Source organism: Pseudorasbora parva, chromosome 10 (assembly GCF_024679245.1).
Source record: "Pseudorasbora parva isolate DD20220531a chromosome 10, ASM2467924v1, whole genome shotgun sequence".
Taxonomy (NCBI): domain Eukaryota; kingdom Metazoa; phylum Chordata; class Actinopteri; order Cypriniformes; family Gobionidae; genus Pseudorasbora; species Pseudorasbora parva.
The window spans coordinates 41845313-41862385 of NC_090181.1; the positions used below are offsets into that span (position 1 = coordinate 41845313).

The window sequence follows — 17073 nt, forward strand, 5'->3', positions numbered from 1 at the left end:
TATGAAATATATTTCTTCATGATCATGTTCATTCAGTGAATATTCAGTATTATGAGTTTGAATGTGATTTTGTCTTTTAGTTTGGAAATAAGGTGGTGGCAAATGTGGCCTGTGACATCTTTCAGCTACTGATTTCTCACTGGCAGCACTTACAGGGACTTGAGCCGTCCCTTCCCAAAAGAATTATAGAGGTATGAAGCATCTTCATGGCCATGATGAATCATCTGTTGGGCTATTGTGAAAGTGACGCCAGATAAATCTCTGCTTTTATTCTGTTGTAGATCTTTGTAGCAACCATAGCATTTCTTCTGCCCAGTGCTGAGCACTCAACAGTTGAGGCAGATAAAAAGGTAAGCAAAGCCGAACCGAGAGTCTTTATTTAGATCTCTGGACATGGGAATTCAGAATGAGCAGCTCACAGCATTTCATCCAGCTCTCGGTTATTCTGTCTCTCTGCTCGTCGTTCCATCCTTCCTAACAGCTTGTCTTTGGCAGGTTTATTGATTGTTTTGTAGTAGTGTCATGAGTGTGCTAAATGAATGCTTTCTCCATGTGCTCTAGTTAATGGTGTCTCTACTGCTGTGCCTGCTGGACTGGTGCATGGCCGTACCTCTCTCCATCCTACTGGAGCCCATCACTATGCCTGTGCTGGACGACCCCAGCTCCCAGAAAGCCCCTCTACTCGACTACATTTACAGGGTGGGTACAGGTCTCGGCAACTTTCATTAGGGAAGTAGAGCTGCACGATTTAGGGGGGAAACGAATAGCATTTTTTTTCTGCTAAAAATGGCGGGGAATCAGGTTTGCTAACAGGTTTGGGGCTATGAAATAATAATACATATCAAGCTCACAACAAAAGTGCACGCACCACTAAATTATATACAGTAAGTGGAAAATGTGGACAGAATCCAGTCATAGAAATGGAATAACGCAGAATGTTGTCAAATTTTGAATGAATCAACAGTAGGTCAGCACACTATGGATATGGACTGTGTGAATTTACCTTACACACACACACTGAAGCACGCATGATGCTCGCAGTGTTACTATATGACTACATAGATGAACTTCATCTCCAGAGCCGCTCTGAGAGTCACTTCATGAGCATTTTACCATTTAATTTGAGAAAAAAACTATTGTCATATCATAAACACAGAATCACGGCAATCTGTCACAATAAAAGTTTGGTTTAACATATGACAGAAATATATTATATATATATATATATTGTATAGTAAAATGTACTATTGCACTTCTATTATACAGTATAATGTTTGTCTTAATGTTATACTACTAATAATAAGAATATTAACAACAATACAATACTTATTAAAACTTTATTTTTAAAGAAATAATGACACAATTTATTTTTAACAGTAAGCCTATATTGTGCACCACTTTGTTTGCCAAAAAAATGTTTGATTGAAAAATAAATTAATGTTTTATGCCTTCATTTGTTTACCAGAAAAACTAAAATACACATTTTATAGGGCCCTATTATTGCAAACAAATGAATCATTTATTTCATATCTCTCTTTGTTCCATTGGATTTATTTGTACTGTTGTTTGAAATTTGTTTACGTGTTCTTTTTTATTACTGTTGTTTTACTTGTTTTTTATGTAAATTGAATTTTGCATGGCAGAAAAGTAGATTTTTGTTTATATATGCTCTCACTTAGAGTTATTTGAAAGAAAGCAGAATCTGCAAAAATCAATATTTGCAGATCACATCTGAAATCAAAATCCATCCAGAAAATTGCAATCGGTGTCCCTCTATTGATAAGCCCTTCTTATTACAAGTGTGGGAAGATGGTTAGCGCATGTTGGGTTCACAAATGCACGTTATGGTGACCTGAACACAGAGCAGATGCAGAGATGAGTTCGGTTGGAGCGGCACTTGCTGCGAAACATCATGAGATGTTTAATGATCAACAGATCATGAGCTGCTCGTGTGCAAGAACACAGTGCCGAACTCGTGCTGAAACACACAGCACACATATATATATATATATATATATATATATATTTAATCAAAACACAGACTTATAATAATCACTCTGAGCAATATTGCAATTCCGGTTATTTTGATTGACCGTGCAGCCCTACAAGAGTGACTGTTACTCTTGTTTGTTACTTGAAATTAAAGCAGAAATATTCCAGTGCGTGTGTGCGCGTTATGCTCTATTATAAATGCACTCGTCCCCTCGCTGCTCATATTTAGTCATCAGACACTAATGAGAGGGCATTGAGGGGCACAGAATAAATGAGATATTAGTCCCGGGCTGTTGTGCAGATGCAGACAGACACGGACCTTTGTGCAGATGTCATGCTCCCAGAAAAAAATGGCCAAATTATTTAAATGCCCTATTGTTGGATTGATAAGCTCACCAATGAATGCCAAACTCAAGAATTCAGTTCATCATCATATGAGAGAAAATGCACCTGCTGCAAAGGGAAAAGGGGAAGAATAAATGTCCTTTGTTTTCCTCTGCACTCGTTTGACTGTTAATCATTTTCTGCTAGTTATTATATGCTCAGTGGGATTACTTTAATCTCTCATTTGTCAGATCTGAATAGCGTCCAACACGAGCACATGTACATAACCCTCACCAGGACAGCACACCGATACTCTTGTTTTCAAATGCCATGTCTCAGTTAAGAGCAAGAAATAATGGTAAGCATCTCGAGCTTATAGTACTACTCACATTATAATTGATGGTAACTGTCCTTTACGGTTATGTAGTCTTGGTTCATTTTTTTGTAACACAGTTTGAGAAGTGCCACTTAGAACATTTATGAACTGATGAAAATCACTCTGAATCCACAGAATCAGCGAATGCCATTTAATACCTTGGGTGACGTTTTTTTTTTTTTTTTTTTTTTGTATTTTATTTATTTTTTTCACTAGGTGTGTCACTCGGTGATGGCTTCATACTATGTCAGTTTGATATTCTACTTTATCTAACAGGAAAAACAATCAGTTTATGGCTGAGGTATAGCAGCATTTAGCAAGCAGTATGTGAGGGGATAGAAGTTCAGTGGGTTGAACCTTAAGCCGGGTGCACACTGTGCGATTTTGGCCACGATTTGGCCGTCTGAGACAAATTTAGGAAATCCTAAAAGATTCCTCAGATCCTAGGCTAAAATCTGACGTCTTTGGTCGTTAGTTTGACATGTTCACCGGCAGCCGATTAATGAGCGCTGCGATAAAATTTTACCTCAGACGAAATTCTGGCAGTGTCAGAAGATTTGGCACACAATCCTGCAGTGTGACTTCTCCTACGATGACAGTCAAATATCTCCGTTTTTCAAGACAAACTATGACCAAAACGAGTGCTAGAGATTTCTTTGTAGCCAGCATTTCAGTCCCGCGTGTAATGCAGCTCACTGTCACTGAACGCGTCATTCATTGATGATATGAACTCCGGGTGAGTTTTCTTGCGCGCGTCCGTTTTTAGCGCGCCTTCACTATCGTGCAGTCTGACATTAATGTCAACTGAGATCTTACAGTGTGACAGGGCGATCATGTTCGTACAGTCTGACAAGGGACATTCGCAAAGGATTTTGAAAAATCGCACAGTGTGCAGGACCCTTTAGTCAAGTCACCCTTTATTTATAGCGCTTACAGCAGAGATTGTTTTAAAACCGCTTTATAGTAATCAGTGTTGGGCAAGTTACTGAAAATTAGTAATTTGTTACAGTTACTTGTTACTTCTTTTAAAAGTAATTTAATTAATTAACCAATTACTGTATATCAAAATTAGTTACTATGGGAAGTAACATTTACGTTATTTTTATGTCTGCTTTTTTAAATGTAAATATGACCAGTGTGGATCAGTCAAACACAATAACCATAATTTATAGACCTATTTATTGTAATCAATAGGGCAAAAGGCTTTCTAATCAAGCACTAGTACTGTTTTTAGTGTCCAGCAGCAGTGAGCGTTCCTTCAGCACAGCTGGGAGAGTTATGGCCTTTTTATACCTGGTCACTTAATTCGTTTTCTCTGACCAGATATCTGTCCTATTATTAAAAGACCAGAAGTATCTGGTTGTTTAAACCACATATGTAAGAGCTGTAAGGTCTTATATAGACAGGTGTGTGGCTTTCCTAATCAAGTCCAATCAGTATAATCAAACACAGCTGGACTCAAATGAAGGTGTAGAACCATCTCAAGGATGATCAGAAGAAATGGACAACATCTGAGTTAAATATATGAGTGTCACAGCAAAGGGTCTGAATACTTATATTTCAGATTTTTTATTTATTTTTTAATCTGCAAAAATGTCCTCAATTCTGTGTTTTTCTGTCAATGTGGTGTGCTGTGTGTACATTTATGAGAAAAAAATGAACTTAAATGATTTTAGCAAATGGCTGCAAAATAACAAAGTGAAAAATGTAAAGGGGTCTGAATACTTTCCGTACCCACTGTATAAGCCTTTTCCAGTTGAGCCAAATCAAAGTTCAAGATGAGGCAAATCAAAGTTCTGCGGTTTTATTTTTAGGTATTTTTACAACATGAATTTATATCAAATCAGAGTTTACATTGTCACTGTTTGCTGTGTCAGTGTGTGGTGTTTGAGAATGAGCCAAGGGATAAAGCCTTAATTAAATCAAACAGAGCAAACCTGTTCTGGCACTATGATAAACTGTGCTGGACCGTGTCTTATCTTTTCCAGCCAATAGAGCCATGGCCATCTGTTTCTGCACATCGATACACTCCCATATCACAGGAGAAATAGATTATTAGCCCATAAAGCCCCTCTCGTTGGGTTTCCTGGCTTAGCATTGTAAATATCGTCCCATCTCCATATGGTGGCCCTGCAGCACTCAACCACACCGTCTGGGTGTAACAACAATGTTTCAGTCTATTAAAGATTTCTTTCTAATGCATCTCAGTGGTGTGCCAAGAAGATCATGGCTGAGTTGTTGATCATAACTGAGTTCGCTGTTTGACACATCTCAGTAGATTTTAAACAATGCCAGTAGTACCTTATACATTGCATTGTGCTTTTGTAATAAAAGAACATGAGAGAACACTGCTCATTATTAAAGGGATTGTTCACCTAAAAGTGAAAAATATCCCATGATTTACTCACCAGCTAGCCATCCTAGGTGTATATGGCATTCTTCTTTCTGATGAATACAATGAGTTATATGAATATGAGTTTAAAATAAAATAAAATCCTAGCTCTTCCAAGCATTATAATGGCTGTAAATTGCAGCCCAAAATTTGAAGCCAAAAAAAGTGTATCCATCAATAATAAAAGTACTCCACACGGCTCTGGGGGGTTAATGAAGGCCTTATGAAGCAAACCGATCGGAAATCATCAGGCCGTTTTTAGGACAGAGAAAACAGCGGTGTTCAGATAAGTAAATTGTGTGAAAAATACTGTGTTTTTTTACACGCGAAACATGAACTCATGTTATATTGCACACTGTAAACATAATCAAAGCTTCGAAAACAGGTGAAGAACGGGACCTTTAAATATCTAATTTCTGGCAGACTGCCTTCTGTGTTCAACTGTCCATACACAGAAAGTGTAACGCCTCTCGCAATTCAAGAACGTTTACAGTGCATCCAACGTCATATTCAAACCATTTGCTTTTTTCTGTAAGTTGAATATGGAAGGCGATCCTCCTGAAGCTTTAAATAAAGTTTTAAATATGGATATTTTTGTTACACAAAACCCATCGCTTCACTTCAGAATGCATTTTTTAACCCTCCGGAGCCGTGTGGAGTATGTTTATAATGGATGGATGCACCTTTTTGCGCTTCAAATTTTGGGCTGCCAGGCTATTTTTCAATATAACTGATTGTATTCGTCTGAAAGAAGGATGGCTAGGATGGCTTGAGGGTGAGTAAATCATGGGCTTATTTTCATTTTTGGATGAACTATCTCTTTAAATAAATAATGTAATTGTCCTTGTGTTCCCCAAGGTTCTGTATTAGGCCCATAAAACGTATTTATTGTGTTGTTTAATCGTTATTTTTGTAGCGTATCACTGGTATACTTAATTCCCTGTTCTGCTGTCTTAGGTGCTGCACACTTGTGTATCAGGGTCTAACTTACACACTCAACAAAGTCACTACCTCCTCAGTCTTGCTGATCTATCGACAGACTACGAACCCTTCCTTGCTTTAGGCAATGTCAAGAACTTTGAACCACCCCCCGTACACAATGCCATGGGAGACTTTGGAAATCTCCTCACTGTGGCTGAAGGTAAGGACTATTATGTTATACTTTCAGGAGAAAACATAAAGAATGCAATTAATCGTATTGCTCTTGTGTGATGTTATGTTGTTATGTTATGTTATGTTATGTTATGTTATGTTATGTTATGTTATGTTATGTTATGTTATGTTATGTTATGTTATGTTATGTTATGTTATGTTATGTTATGTTATGTTATGTTATGTTATATGTTATATGTTATATCTTATATCTTATATCTTATGTTATGTTATGTTTTGATACCACACATTATCTACAATGTGTCTAGGGAAATCCCATGAAACTCTGTTGGGTCATAGTTCACCCCAAAATCAAAAACAAAAACTAAAAAAAAAAAATTTGTTTGCCTTTCGTTTTTTTTTCAAATTGAGAATTATTGCATCAAAAGAAATAAAACGTATCTCTACGCTATAGTAGTATTTGTTATGCTTAATTTATTAATAATGGTCCCCAAAATATATATATATATGTTTGTGAGATTATCGATATTTAATGTTTGCGATGTTTGCTACACGTAAACACAAATCCATCGTTAATGTCAGTAATGCAATGGCAAATTTATGATGTCAACCAGCATAAACTGTGAAACTGCTGCATCTCCCTTGTAAAGCAAAGAAAGTACTAAAAAGGACGTTTTTAATTTGTTCTTTGAGTTTATACTGAGCTCTCATGAATCATATTAGAGCAAATGTAGCAAAATGTGAAATAAAATAGAATTTTAAAGAGGTGTGCATTAGTTCCCTCATCCACTCAAAGCAAGCCCATTTATGCCAATTATTAAAGAAATCATTTTTTTCCTCCTCCGACCTTGCTTTATCCATTAGGCAATATTTCTTGCGTGTTCTCTACTTTGGCATGTCATCAAATGTCATCTGTTTTTGGTAGGGTTGGGCTGTTGGCTCTAGTGTGTGTGTGTGTGTGTGTGGGGGGGGGGGGGGGGGGGGGGTCTCTTCCAAAAGGGATGCCTTTTATGAGAGAACATTTATATCTGCAGAGTAGAGGAAGAAAAAAACTGCTTGCTTTTGCAACGCAAACATCTCCATCCATTGACATGCCTTTTATATCTCTGCACACACAAAAAAACCAAACAACCTCAGCCAAAGAGCAACTCATAAGCAATATCCCAGTACCTAGCTCATATTGATTAGTTCACTTCAAAGCTCTGTGCATCCCTAATGCAACTTGTTCGTCTTTGCAAAGAGCTTTTTCCACTTTGATGGGGATGATGGTATTGATAGCACTGTCACAATGTGAGCACTCTCTCTCTCTCTCTCTCTCTCTCTCTCTCTCTCTCTCTCTCTCTCTCTCTCTCTCTCTCTCTCTCTCTCTCTCTCTCTCTCTCTCTCTCTCTCTCTCTCTCTCTCTCTCTCTCTCTCTCTCTCTCTCTCTCTCTCTCTCTCTCTCTCTCTCTCTCTCTCTCTCTCTCTCTCTCTCTCTCTCTCTCTCTCTCTCAATCTTAATATCCACTAATGACAACACTAGATTTCTCACTTTGAGAGGTGTTCAGCATTCAGAGGACTTTAATTCATAGTGCTTGCAGAGCCCTATTCACTCATCACGAAAGGTGTGATGCTCATTACTGCAGCCCTTTGAGTCTGTTTTAGGAGACTGAATGGATATTTTAAAGGTGTCTGTTTGGACACCCGTATAGATGGTGCAAACGTGGGAAAACTGCCTCCGTTGGCCATGACAGCTAAAAGCCAGTATTTCAGTGTCTTTTGAGAAAGATAAGTAAGAGAAAATACAGTCTACCAATCATTATCACAGAATATATTCTGACTAGGTGATCAGGACCCTAAAAAGTCAGTACTACAGTGTCATTATCATATAGAATTGTTTGTCTGATTGTATTTTGTAATTTGTGGTAATGGCTGTACATTATCAGGGCTGTACAGTGCTACGTACATATCGTCCGTGCTATGAAAAAGCCTGTGCAATGAATAAAAAAAAGATTAAAATGAGGGTTAAAACAGCCACATTACAGCAAACCTCAAAATGGACACATAATGGGCACCTAATTGGCCTGGCAGTCAGTTTACCAGCAGAATACCGCAGCAGAACCTCTTATCCCAGAGATTCATATAATATTAGAGGGTCATGGATGGGCATATATAACGGTGGTGGGGAAACTTTTTTTTTTTTTTTCAAAGGGTTAGTTCAGCCATAAAATGTTTTTTTAATTATTTTTTTATTAATGACCTACTGTACCCTCATGTCGTCCTCAAGACTTTGTTCATCTTGGGAACACAAATTTCTGTCCCTCCATTGAAAGTCCATGTACCACAAACGTTGATGCTTCAAAAACTTAATAAAGACATAATAAAAGTAATCCATATGAAACAAGCAGTTTAATCCAAGTCTTCTGAAAAGATTTATATGATGAACAAACACATACATGGATCATATGGATACATCAAATGAGATAACAGAAGCTCAAATGAGCTGGCTTGATGCTCAAGAACAAGAGAAGTTTGTTCTCACATGTCAAAAAAAGAAAGGTTGAGCTTCCTTTTACCAAATCTGATGGGCTTTATGTATTTGCGTTGATCAATGTTTATATGTGAATAATGTTTATATGTGAATAAAAGTTTAAATTAAATCAGTTCTTCATATAAAATGGTCATGTCTCTTCAGAAAACTTGAATGTCTACTTGAATGTTATGTTCAAGATAACCTTTATGGACTTTTTGAAGCATCATAGTTTTGGTTATATGCCTTTAATCGAAGGACAAATATCTCAGTTTGTATTAAAACATCTTGGTGTTTCTAAGATGTGTTTGAAATGACATTACTAATTTAAATATAATTTAAGGAATTGACTTCTTGATGGTCAACAATGCCAACACTGTTTTTATTTTTACATCCTTATATAGACTATATTAATATTATACTTTTTTATCGTATTGTATTATATGAGGCTATTTTCTGTATAGTACCTTTTTTTCTTTTCTGGCAAAAAAATGGGTTCTGATGAGAATTAGCCTTTTGAAGAACTCGAGTACATTAACATGTATCTGAATATTTATTAATGTTCAGTGTCCCTTTTTTAAATAAATAAAATAAATTGACGAGCAACAATTCTTAGTTTGGGGGTGAACTAGCCCTAGAGTATGCCTTTAAGCCATATGTTTTCTAATTTACTAACCTAAAGTTGTTTGATATCCCAGAAAAGAAAAGGAGAAGCATGGAGCTGATTCCTCTGACTGCGCGGATGGTAATGACACACCTGGTCAATCATTTGGGACACCATCCTCTCAGCGGCGGCCCTGCCCTCTTAAACAGCCTGGTCAGTGAGAACCACGACAACCCCTATGTAGAGTCTTCCGAACTCTCCTCTGAAGTCTTCAAAAGCCCCAATCTACAGCTCTTTGTCTTTAATGACAGCACACTAGTATCATACCTTCAAATCCCCTCCGATAATTCCAGCACATCCGCAGTAAGTGCCAACCCGCGGGATCATTCCTCTGAGGTCCGCGTCATTGTCAGGGACATCTCGGGAAAGTATTCGTGGGACGGCGGCGTCCTCTTCTGCACTTTAGACGGAGCTGCCTTGAGCTCTAGTGGCAGCAGAGATCAGTTGTTTCATGACACCGGTCACTTTGATAAGCAGAGCTCTGTCCGCTCCAGTAAATGCTCCTCTGAGTTGGAAATGGAGGATGGCGTGGATGTATTGGACCAACTACTGGAAGATCTCGGCCACAGCAGCCCAGAGTGCCTGCCGGAGCCCCAGCTGAGGCTCACCCAACCACCGTCTCCACCCATGGGCATGAACCCTGAGATGGAAGGACTCGTCATGGATGCCATCCACAGACAGACAAAGCAAGAGGATGAGGAGCTGATGCGGAGGCAGAGTGAAGACCCCAGCATCAGAACAGAGACACAGAGAGAGCCCACACACCAGGAGCCAAAATCAGCTTTTTACCTCTGCAGACTTCTCCTCAACGACCTCGGCATGAACTCATGGGATCGCAGGTACAATATTTCTTGGAAGTTGCTGGAAAACATTGAACTTCCACAGTAAACGTTCTTAAATAAACACTACATCTCAAAAATCAGTTGTTTCCACATCATTGGACATTGATTTTTAAGGCCTGATATATTCCAGCAATGTTCTTTTTCATTCTTCACTTCACAGTAAAACAGGTTTCACATGGGTCCTTAAAGGGTTAGTTCGCGCAAAAAGGAAAATTCTGTCATTAATTACTTACCCTAATGTCGTTCGACACCCGTAACACCTCCATTCATCTTCAGAACACAAATGAAGATATTTTTGTTGAAATCCGATGGCTCAGAAAGGCCTTCATTGACACCAATGTCATTTCCTCTCTCAAGACCCATAAAGGCTGTCGTCTAAAGATGTCGTTACAAAGCCCATCTCACTACAGCGGCTCTACGATTCGTGATTCGGATTGCGTGTCAAATTGCTGAAATCAAGTGGCTTTGGCGATCCGAATCATGAATCGATACATTGATTAATAACGGTTTGATGCTTTGTTTTGAAATCGGCCCATTACTATAAAAGTCGTTGTTTTGTTTGTTTTTTGCGCACAAAAACGATTTTCGTCGCTTCATAAATGATTGTAGAGCAGCTGTAGTGAGATGGGCTTTGTAACGACGTCTTTAGTGCCTTTATGGGTCTTGAGAGAGGAAATGACATTGGTGTCAATGAAGGCCTTTCTGAGCCATCGGATTTCAACAAAAATATCTTCATTTGTTTTCTGAAGATGAACGGAGGCCTTAGGGGTGTCGAACGACATTAGGGTAAGTGATTAATTAAAGAATTTACATTTTTGTGTGAACTAACTCTGAAAAAGCCTTCAATTCAGTTTGATCAAATTTAAGGCCATACAAATTCTTAAATGGTAGAATAGATGTCTTAATTATAATTTCAAGAGGTCTTCAATTTGGGGAAAAAACAGGAATCACTTTATGACTTAATATTCATAAAATCTTTTGATTAAAGGAAATTGTAGTTGCCGATTTTGGGGCAGATTTACTAAACGTGAGCGTGCAGTTTCAAAAAAAGAGCAGGAAAGTTCTGAGCGTAATCTACTGATGACGCTCAAATCAAAAAGAACACAGACACAGCAGGATCATTTCCATAATGACTAACGCAAATTAGCGTTTAAGACATTCTTTATTTGGGGCGGTAAATAAGGGTGGTTATAATAATGGTAACGGCTTTTCTAATTTTTCACTGCGTGTCTTTAGTAAATCATGACAGTAGTGCACGCTGGGTGTTTATTTCATACCTGCAAACTTTTTGCCTTACACAATTCTGACATTGAAATAGGTCTTTCACCCGATTTGTGCAAATCCAGTGAGTTTTGTGCATCAAGGGCTGTTTTTGTATTAATGTAGGCTATGTCAGAAAGGAACTGAACCTTTTGAACCGCTTCGTTCACTTTTTTTCTCTTGCCTCCGTATAATGCCTAAAGTTGCCAGAGGTTTAGAGGTTACTGGGGCAACCGCTGTATTTCTGCCGTTCCACAAGTGCTACCTACTGGCAGAGAATGAATTTGCATTTTCAATTAGCCTGTCTGCTTTTTGTGTTTAGACCATAGACCGTAAAAAAATATGTACGACTCGACATCATCCGTTTCCGCTTGGCAGATTTGAAGCTTTCAGGCGCCCTTGCACGGCGCGGACATCTTGGGACCGAGTCTGCGCAGTAGCGATTTCGGGACCGGAGTTGCGCAGTAGAGCGCAGGAAGTAGAGCAGGAAGTACAGTCGCGATATCAAAAGCCCGCCCACACTCTCGCAGATGCAGAACAATTAATAATGTTGGTGTGAAATAAACAGTTATGGAAATGTAGAAATTAAAGCTAAAGCTCTAATCTGCTCCCAAAAATTTCGAAAAAAGTCCGTTAGTGCCTCAGTGACAACTTCACTCAGAGAAGCCGTCGATCTCAGCTGTCAATCATGACGTCACACCCCCCGTTTTTATAGCATCAAATAACTAACTCAAAGTAAACTTATTTTTAAACGAACACCTGAAATGAAATCATCGTGATGATAACTGCCTTTAGTGACATAAACTAACTTTGGGGAAACATTTTTGAAGTGTAATTTTATTATTTAGTTTGCCTCGCGTCCATTAGAAAACACAGAGGGGCGGCTATACTGGGACCGGTCACCGGGGGGCGATCGAGGCGCGAAAGCTTCAGTAAATGAGAGGGAGACTGCAGGCTTGGTTTAGACCGATGCAAAAATGCACCCATTTTTTACACAGCATAACAGCTGTTGTAAATGTTAACGGGTAGATCAACCAGAATCTAATGTGCATTCAAAAAGATCTTACTAACCCCAAACTTTTGAACAGTAGTGTAATTAAGCAACAGAAACACAGACACTAGTCACACAATTGAAACAAAATAATCTTTCCTCTCCAGAGCATTAACTGCCACATTAATTACAACAAGTAAAGATTACACAAAATTAACTAGCTGTGCCTGTCTCATCTAATAATATTACTAGAACCAGTTCCTCTAATCTTATTTTATTACAAATAGTACAAACTTAATTGTTCAAAGTTTCAAACCATTTCCTTGGGAACAGAGACACTTTCTAAAATCTCCATGTCCTTTGTTTTTGACATGCAGAATAATTTCACAACCATTTTTCCCTTTCCACAGGATCAAACATATTAAGATAATTGGGGGGCTCCATCGTGTTATGCCCTGAAATCATTTGTTTTAACTTTTCCAACATGTGAAACCCAGTTTTACATTTACAGAATGGGACTATCACCATTGATTCTTGTTTTCACATTATTCACATTCAGTCTGTGTTAATTTACATACTCAATTATATACTCAATATACTTTTCGAACAACTACCATTTTGTTATTTTTAAATGGAAAAAAACAGCTTGGATATTCCTCTATACTTCTCTTTTATATGGATGTGGAATGATTACCTTTTATTACCTTTTTGCATCTCAATATATATGAGCATGTCCCAAAATAATGTGTGAATATGATTGCATATCTTCTAAATATGAAAAAATATGTAGAACCTGCATGCAGTACTTCTAGTTGGCCTGGACATTGGTTGCAGTGGGAAAGGAGAAAACATGTTTTCTTAAAAAAAAAAAAAAAAAACAGTATAGTAATATTAACATTATTTTGATTTGCTTTTGTTTCATTGTTTATCTTTGGGAAAGTTGTATAATGTTCCATTTTCATTTCTCTTTTTAGAAAGAGCTTTCATCTTCTAAAGAAGAACTCCAAGCTCTTGAGAGAGCTCAAGAATTTGGACTCAAGGCAGTGGTAAGGGTTTCTCCTTCTGCTTCAGAATGTCTGGAAACAAGATGACAACATCTGATGTTTATGCCTTAAAGCTTCGAACAGATAATCACACACAGAGTAAAGTAGTTCCTTGAAAACTATTTGGAAAAAAATATATCTTAAAGGGTTAGTTCACCAAAAAATGGAAATTCTGTCATTAAACACATCTTCATATCGTTCCAAACCCAAAAGCCTTCGTTCATCTTCGGAACACATATAATGATCTTTTGTTGAAATCTGAGCAATTTTTTAACCTTTATTGATAGCTACGCAACTACCACTTTAATGCTTCAAAACGTTCATAAAGAGATCGTAAGACTAATCCATATGAATTGAATGGTTTAGCCCAAATTTTCTGGAGAGACATGATTGCTTTATATGATGAACAGTTTGAATGTAGGCTTTAATTTATATACAGAAGCTCAACCAAACCAGCTTGCCATGCAAAAAAACAAACTTCTTACTGAAGCTCAAACGTGCTGCGTAACACGAGAATGAACCTCATTGGTTCTTGCAGAAGCTCAAACGTGCTGCGTAACACGAGAATGAACCTCATTGGTTCTTGCAGAAGCTCAAACGTGCTGCGTAACACGAGAATGAACCTCATTGGTTCTTGCACTTCAAGCGAACGTGCTTTAGCTTCCATTAACCGCAACTAATGTGTACGTTAATGAATGTTTAAATGTGAATAAAAGCCTAAATTCAATTGGTTGAAAAGATGAATAAAAGTCTTATGGGTTTGGAACGACATGAGGGTGAGTAATTAATGACAGGATTTTCATTTTTGGGTTAACTAAAACCATTTAACTTCTTTCTAACTACTTTGCACTTAATGCTAAAAATCAGAAGCAAACCACTGCATGCATTTGGAGAGCTCTATCATGCAGTCTAATGCCAGTCTACAGAGAGTGGCTAAATCCTTTAAAAGCACTATTAAGGAGACATGTCTTAAGAACACTCTCAGATACTCCGCTCTTCACAGCCTAATCCTGCCCACGTCTGGCTGATCACAGATCCACACTTCTCAGCCAACAGCGATCAATAGGCACTCAGAGTGGCTAATTACAGAGGCTTATTAAAGAATACCCCCAGGATCGGACCACCGTTTCCCTCTGCAGGCAGAGCCGGCCCACTCATGGCAACCGCTGACTGAGCATGCCAAACATCACACTGCAAGGGCATGAGGCTTCCTTAACAACACCGCTCAAAGAGAGACACACTGCTCGCATATACACAGCACATACCAGTATTGTATTTATTAGCCAATAGCTGTGTATTGTAACTTCAATTTAATTTAAAAAAATATATATAACTAGGATTAATTTTATGAACATCACAAAGGCCTTATTCTACAGTGCATCCAGAAAGTATTCACAGCGCTTCACTTTTTTTCATATTTTTTTTAATGTTTTAGTTTTATTCCAAAATGGATTCAATTAATTATTTTCCTCAAAATTCTACAAATGACAATGTGAAAGAAGTTTGTTTGAAATCTTTGCCAAGTTATTAAAAATTAAATAAAAAAAATTCACATGTATGTAAGTATTCACAGTCCTTGCCACTCAAAATTGAGCTCAGGTGCTCCTGTTTCCACTGATCATCCTTGAGATGTTTCTACAACTTAAATGGATACCACCTGTGGTAAATTTGGTTGATTGGACATAACTTGGAAAGGCACACACCTGTCTCTATAAGGTCCCACAGTTAACAGAGCTTGTCAGAGCACAAACCAAGCCATGATGTCCAAGGAATTGTCTGTAAATCTCTGGGACTTGATTGTATCAAGGCACAGATCTGGGGAAGGGTACAGAAACATTTCTGCAGCATTGAATAAAATGAGCACAGTGACCTCCATCATCTGTAAATGGAAGAAGTTTGGAACCACCAGGACTCTTGAGCAATCCTTAGTCAGGGAGGTGACCAAGGACTTTGGTGACCAGAATTCCAGCATTTCTCTGTGGAAAGAGGAGCACCTTCCAGAAGAACAACATCTCTGCAGCAATCCACCAATCAGACCTGTGTGGTAGAAAGGCCATACGGAAGCCACTCTTCAGTAAAAGGCACATGACAGCCTGTCTGGAGATGGCCAAAAAGCACCTGAAGGACTCTTAGACCACGAGAAACACAATTCTCTGGTCTGATGAAACAAGATCAACTTCAATGTCAAGCATCATGTCTTCAGGAAACCAGGCACCGCTCATCACCTGGCCAATACTATCCCTACAGTGAATCATGGTGGTGGCAGCATCATGCTGTGGGGATGTTTTTCAGTGGTATAAACTGGGAGATTAGTCAGGATCGAGGGAAAGATGAATTCAGCAATGTACTGGGACATCCTTGATTAAAAAAAGATCACTCTGGACCTCAGACAATGTGATTCAGACCTCAGGGGTGTAGGTTAATCTTCCAACAGGACAACGTTGTCTCATGGGAAATTGTTTGTATAATTTTAAAGAAAATAATAAATTTAATCCATTTTGGAAAAAGGCTGTAACATAAAACTTTGAAAAGTGAATCACTGTGAATACTTTCCAGATGCACTGTACATCCCTTAATCCTACCCAATACCTAAACTTAAACTAACCCTTACTAACTTTTAATAAGCAGTAAATTAGGAGTTTATTGAGGCAACAGTAAATAGTGAATATGTGTTCCCCATACTAAAGAGTTACCGCCACAAATGTTCTTTAGAGGTGGCACTATTAAAATGAACATTTATGAAATGTTAACTAACCAAAAGCTACATATTTAGCTGTGTTCCACTTCCACATTTTAAAGTCAAACTTCATACCATACAGCGCCCACAATTATACCAAAAAGGGAAAATAAAAATTGTGACACCCAGGACTTAAGTTAGACTCTGTACTGTGTGCCGGGAAGACAAATACATTCCCCTATTATTTCTCACTCTGTTTTCTCCATTTTACACAGATTTTAAAGTTGACTTGTGTACATCAACCTCTACCATAACTTATTTATTTTTTATATATATATATATATATATATATATATATATATATATATATATATATATATATATATAAAAACCAAAAAATATAAAATTTGAAAAAGATTTTATATATATATATAAAATAACTATATATATATAGTTATATATATAACTATATATATATATAATCTTTTTCAAATTTTATATATATATTTTTTTTTTACATCAAAACTTTAACTAATGCAAAATAAAATATATTTAAAAGACGCTTCATCTTATTTTTAAAGTATTCAGACCCTTTGCTATGACACTTGAAATGTAGTTTCACTGAGCTAATCAAATATGGTGACACCTCAAATGTCATAATGTTACAACCTTTTGCATGATGTCATTTTAATCTCGTTTGTTTCTGTTTTCCAGTCGAGAGACACATAAGATTGCTGTGTTCTATATTGGAGAAGGCCAAGAGGACAAATTCTCCATTCTGTCCAACGCAGAGGGCAGTCAGGCTTACGAGGACTTTGTCTCTGGGCTGGGAATGGAGGTGAAATTAAACATAAAATCCACTTATTGAGTCTGTAGCGCGTTGTGATCAT

The 17073-nt window shown here is 37.7% G+C and overlaps 1 protein-coding gene across 6 annotated transcripts in view; it reads left to right on the forward strand.

Moving 5' to 3' along the window:
- ralgapa2 (Ral GTPase activating protein catalytic subunit alpha 2) overlaps window positions 1-17073 on the forward strand; it is a 253571-nt gene that overhangs the window by 175099 nt on the left and 61399 nt on the right. For all 6 annotated transcript variants that reach the window (XM_067456168.1, XM_067456163.1, XM_067456165.1 and 3 more), the window contains 7 exons: window positions 81-191; window positions 282-350; window positions 562-699; window positions 6042-6225; window positions 9405-10209; window positions 13438-13509; window positions 16898-17021. In XM_067456168.1, coding sequence (XP_067312269.1) covers window positions 81-191; window positions 282-350; window positions 562-699; window positions 6042-6225; window positions 9405-10209; window positions 13438-13509; window positions 16898-17021 — 1503 coding nt within the window. The remainder of the gene's footprint in view (window positions 1-80; window positions 192-281; window positions 351-561; window positions 700-6041; window positions 6226-9404; window positions 10210-13437; window positions 13510-16897; window positions 17022-17073) is intronic.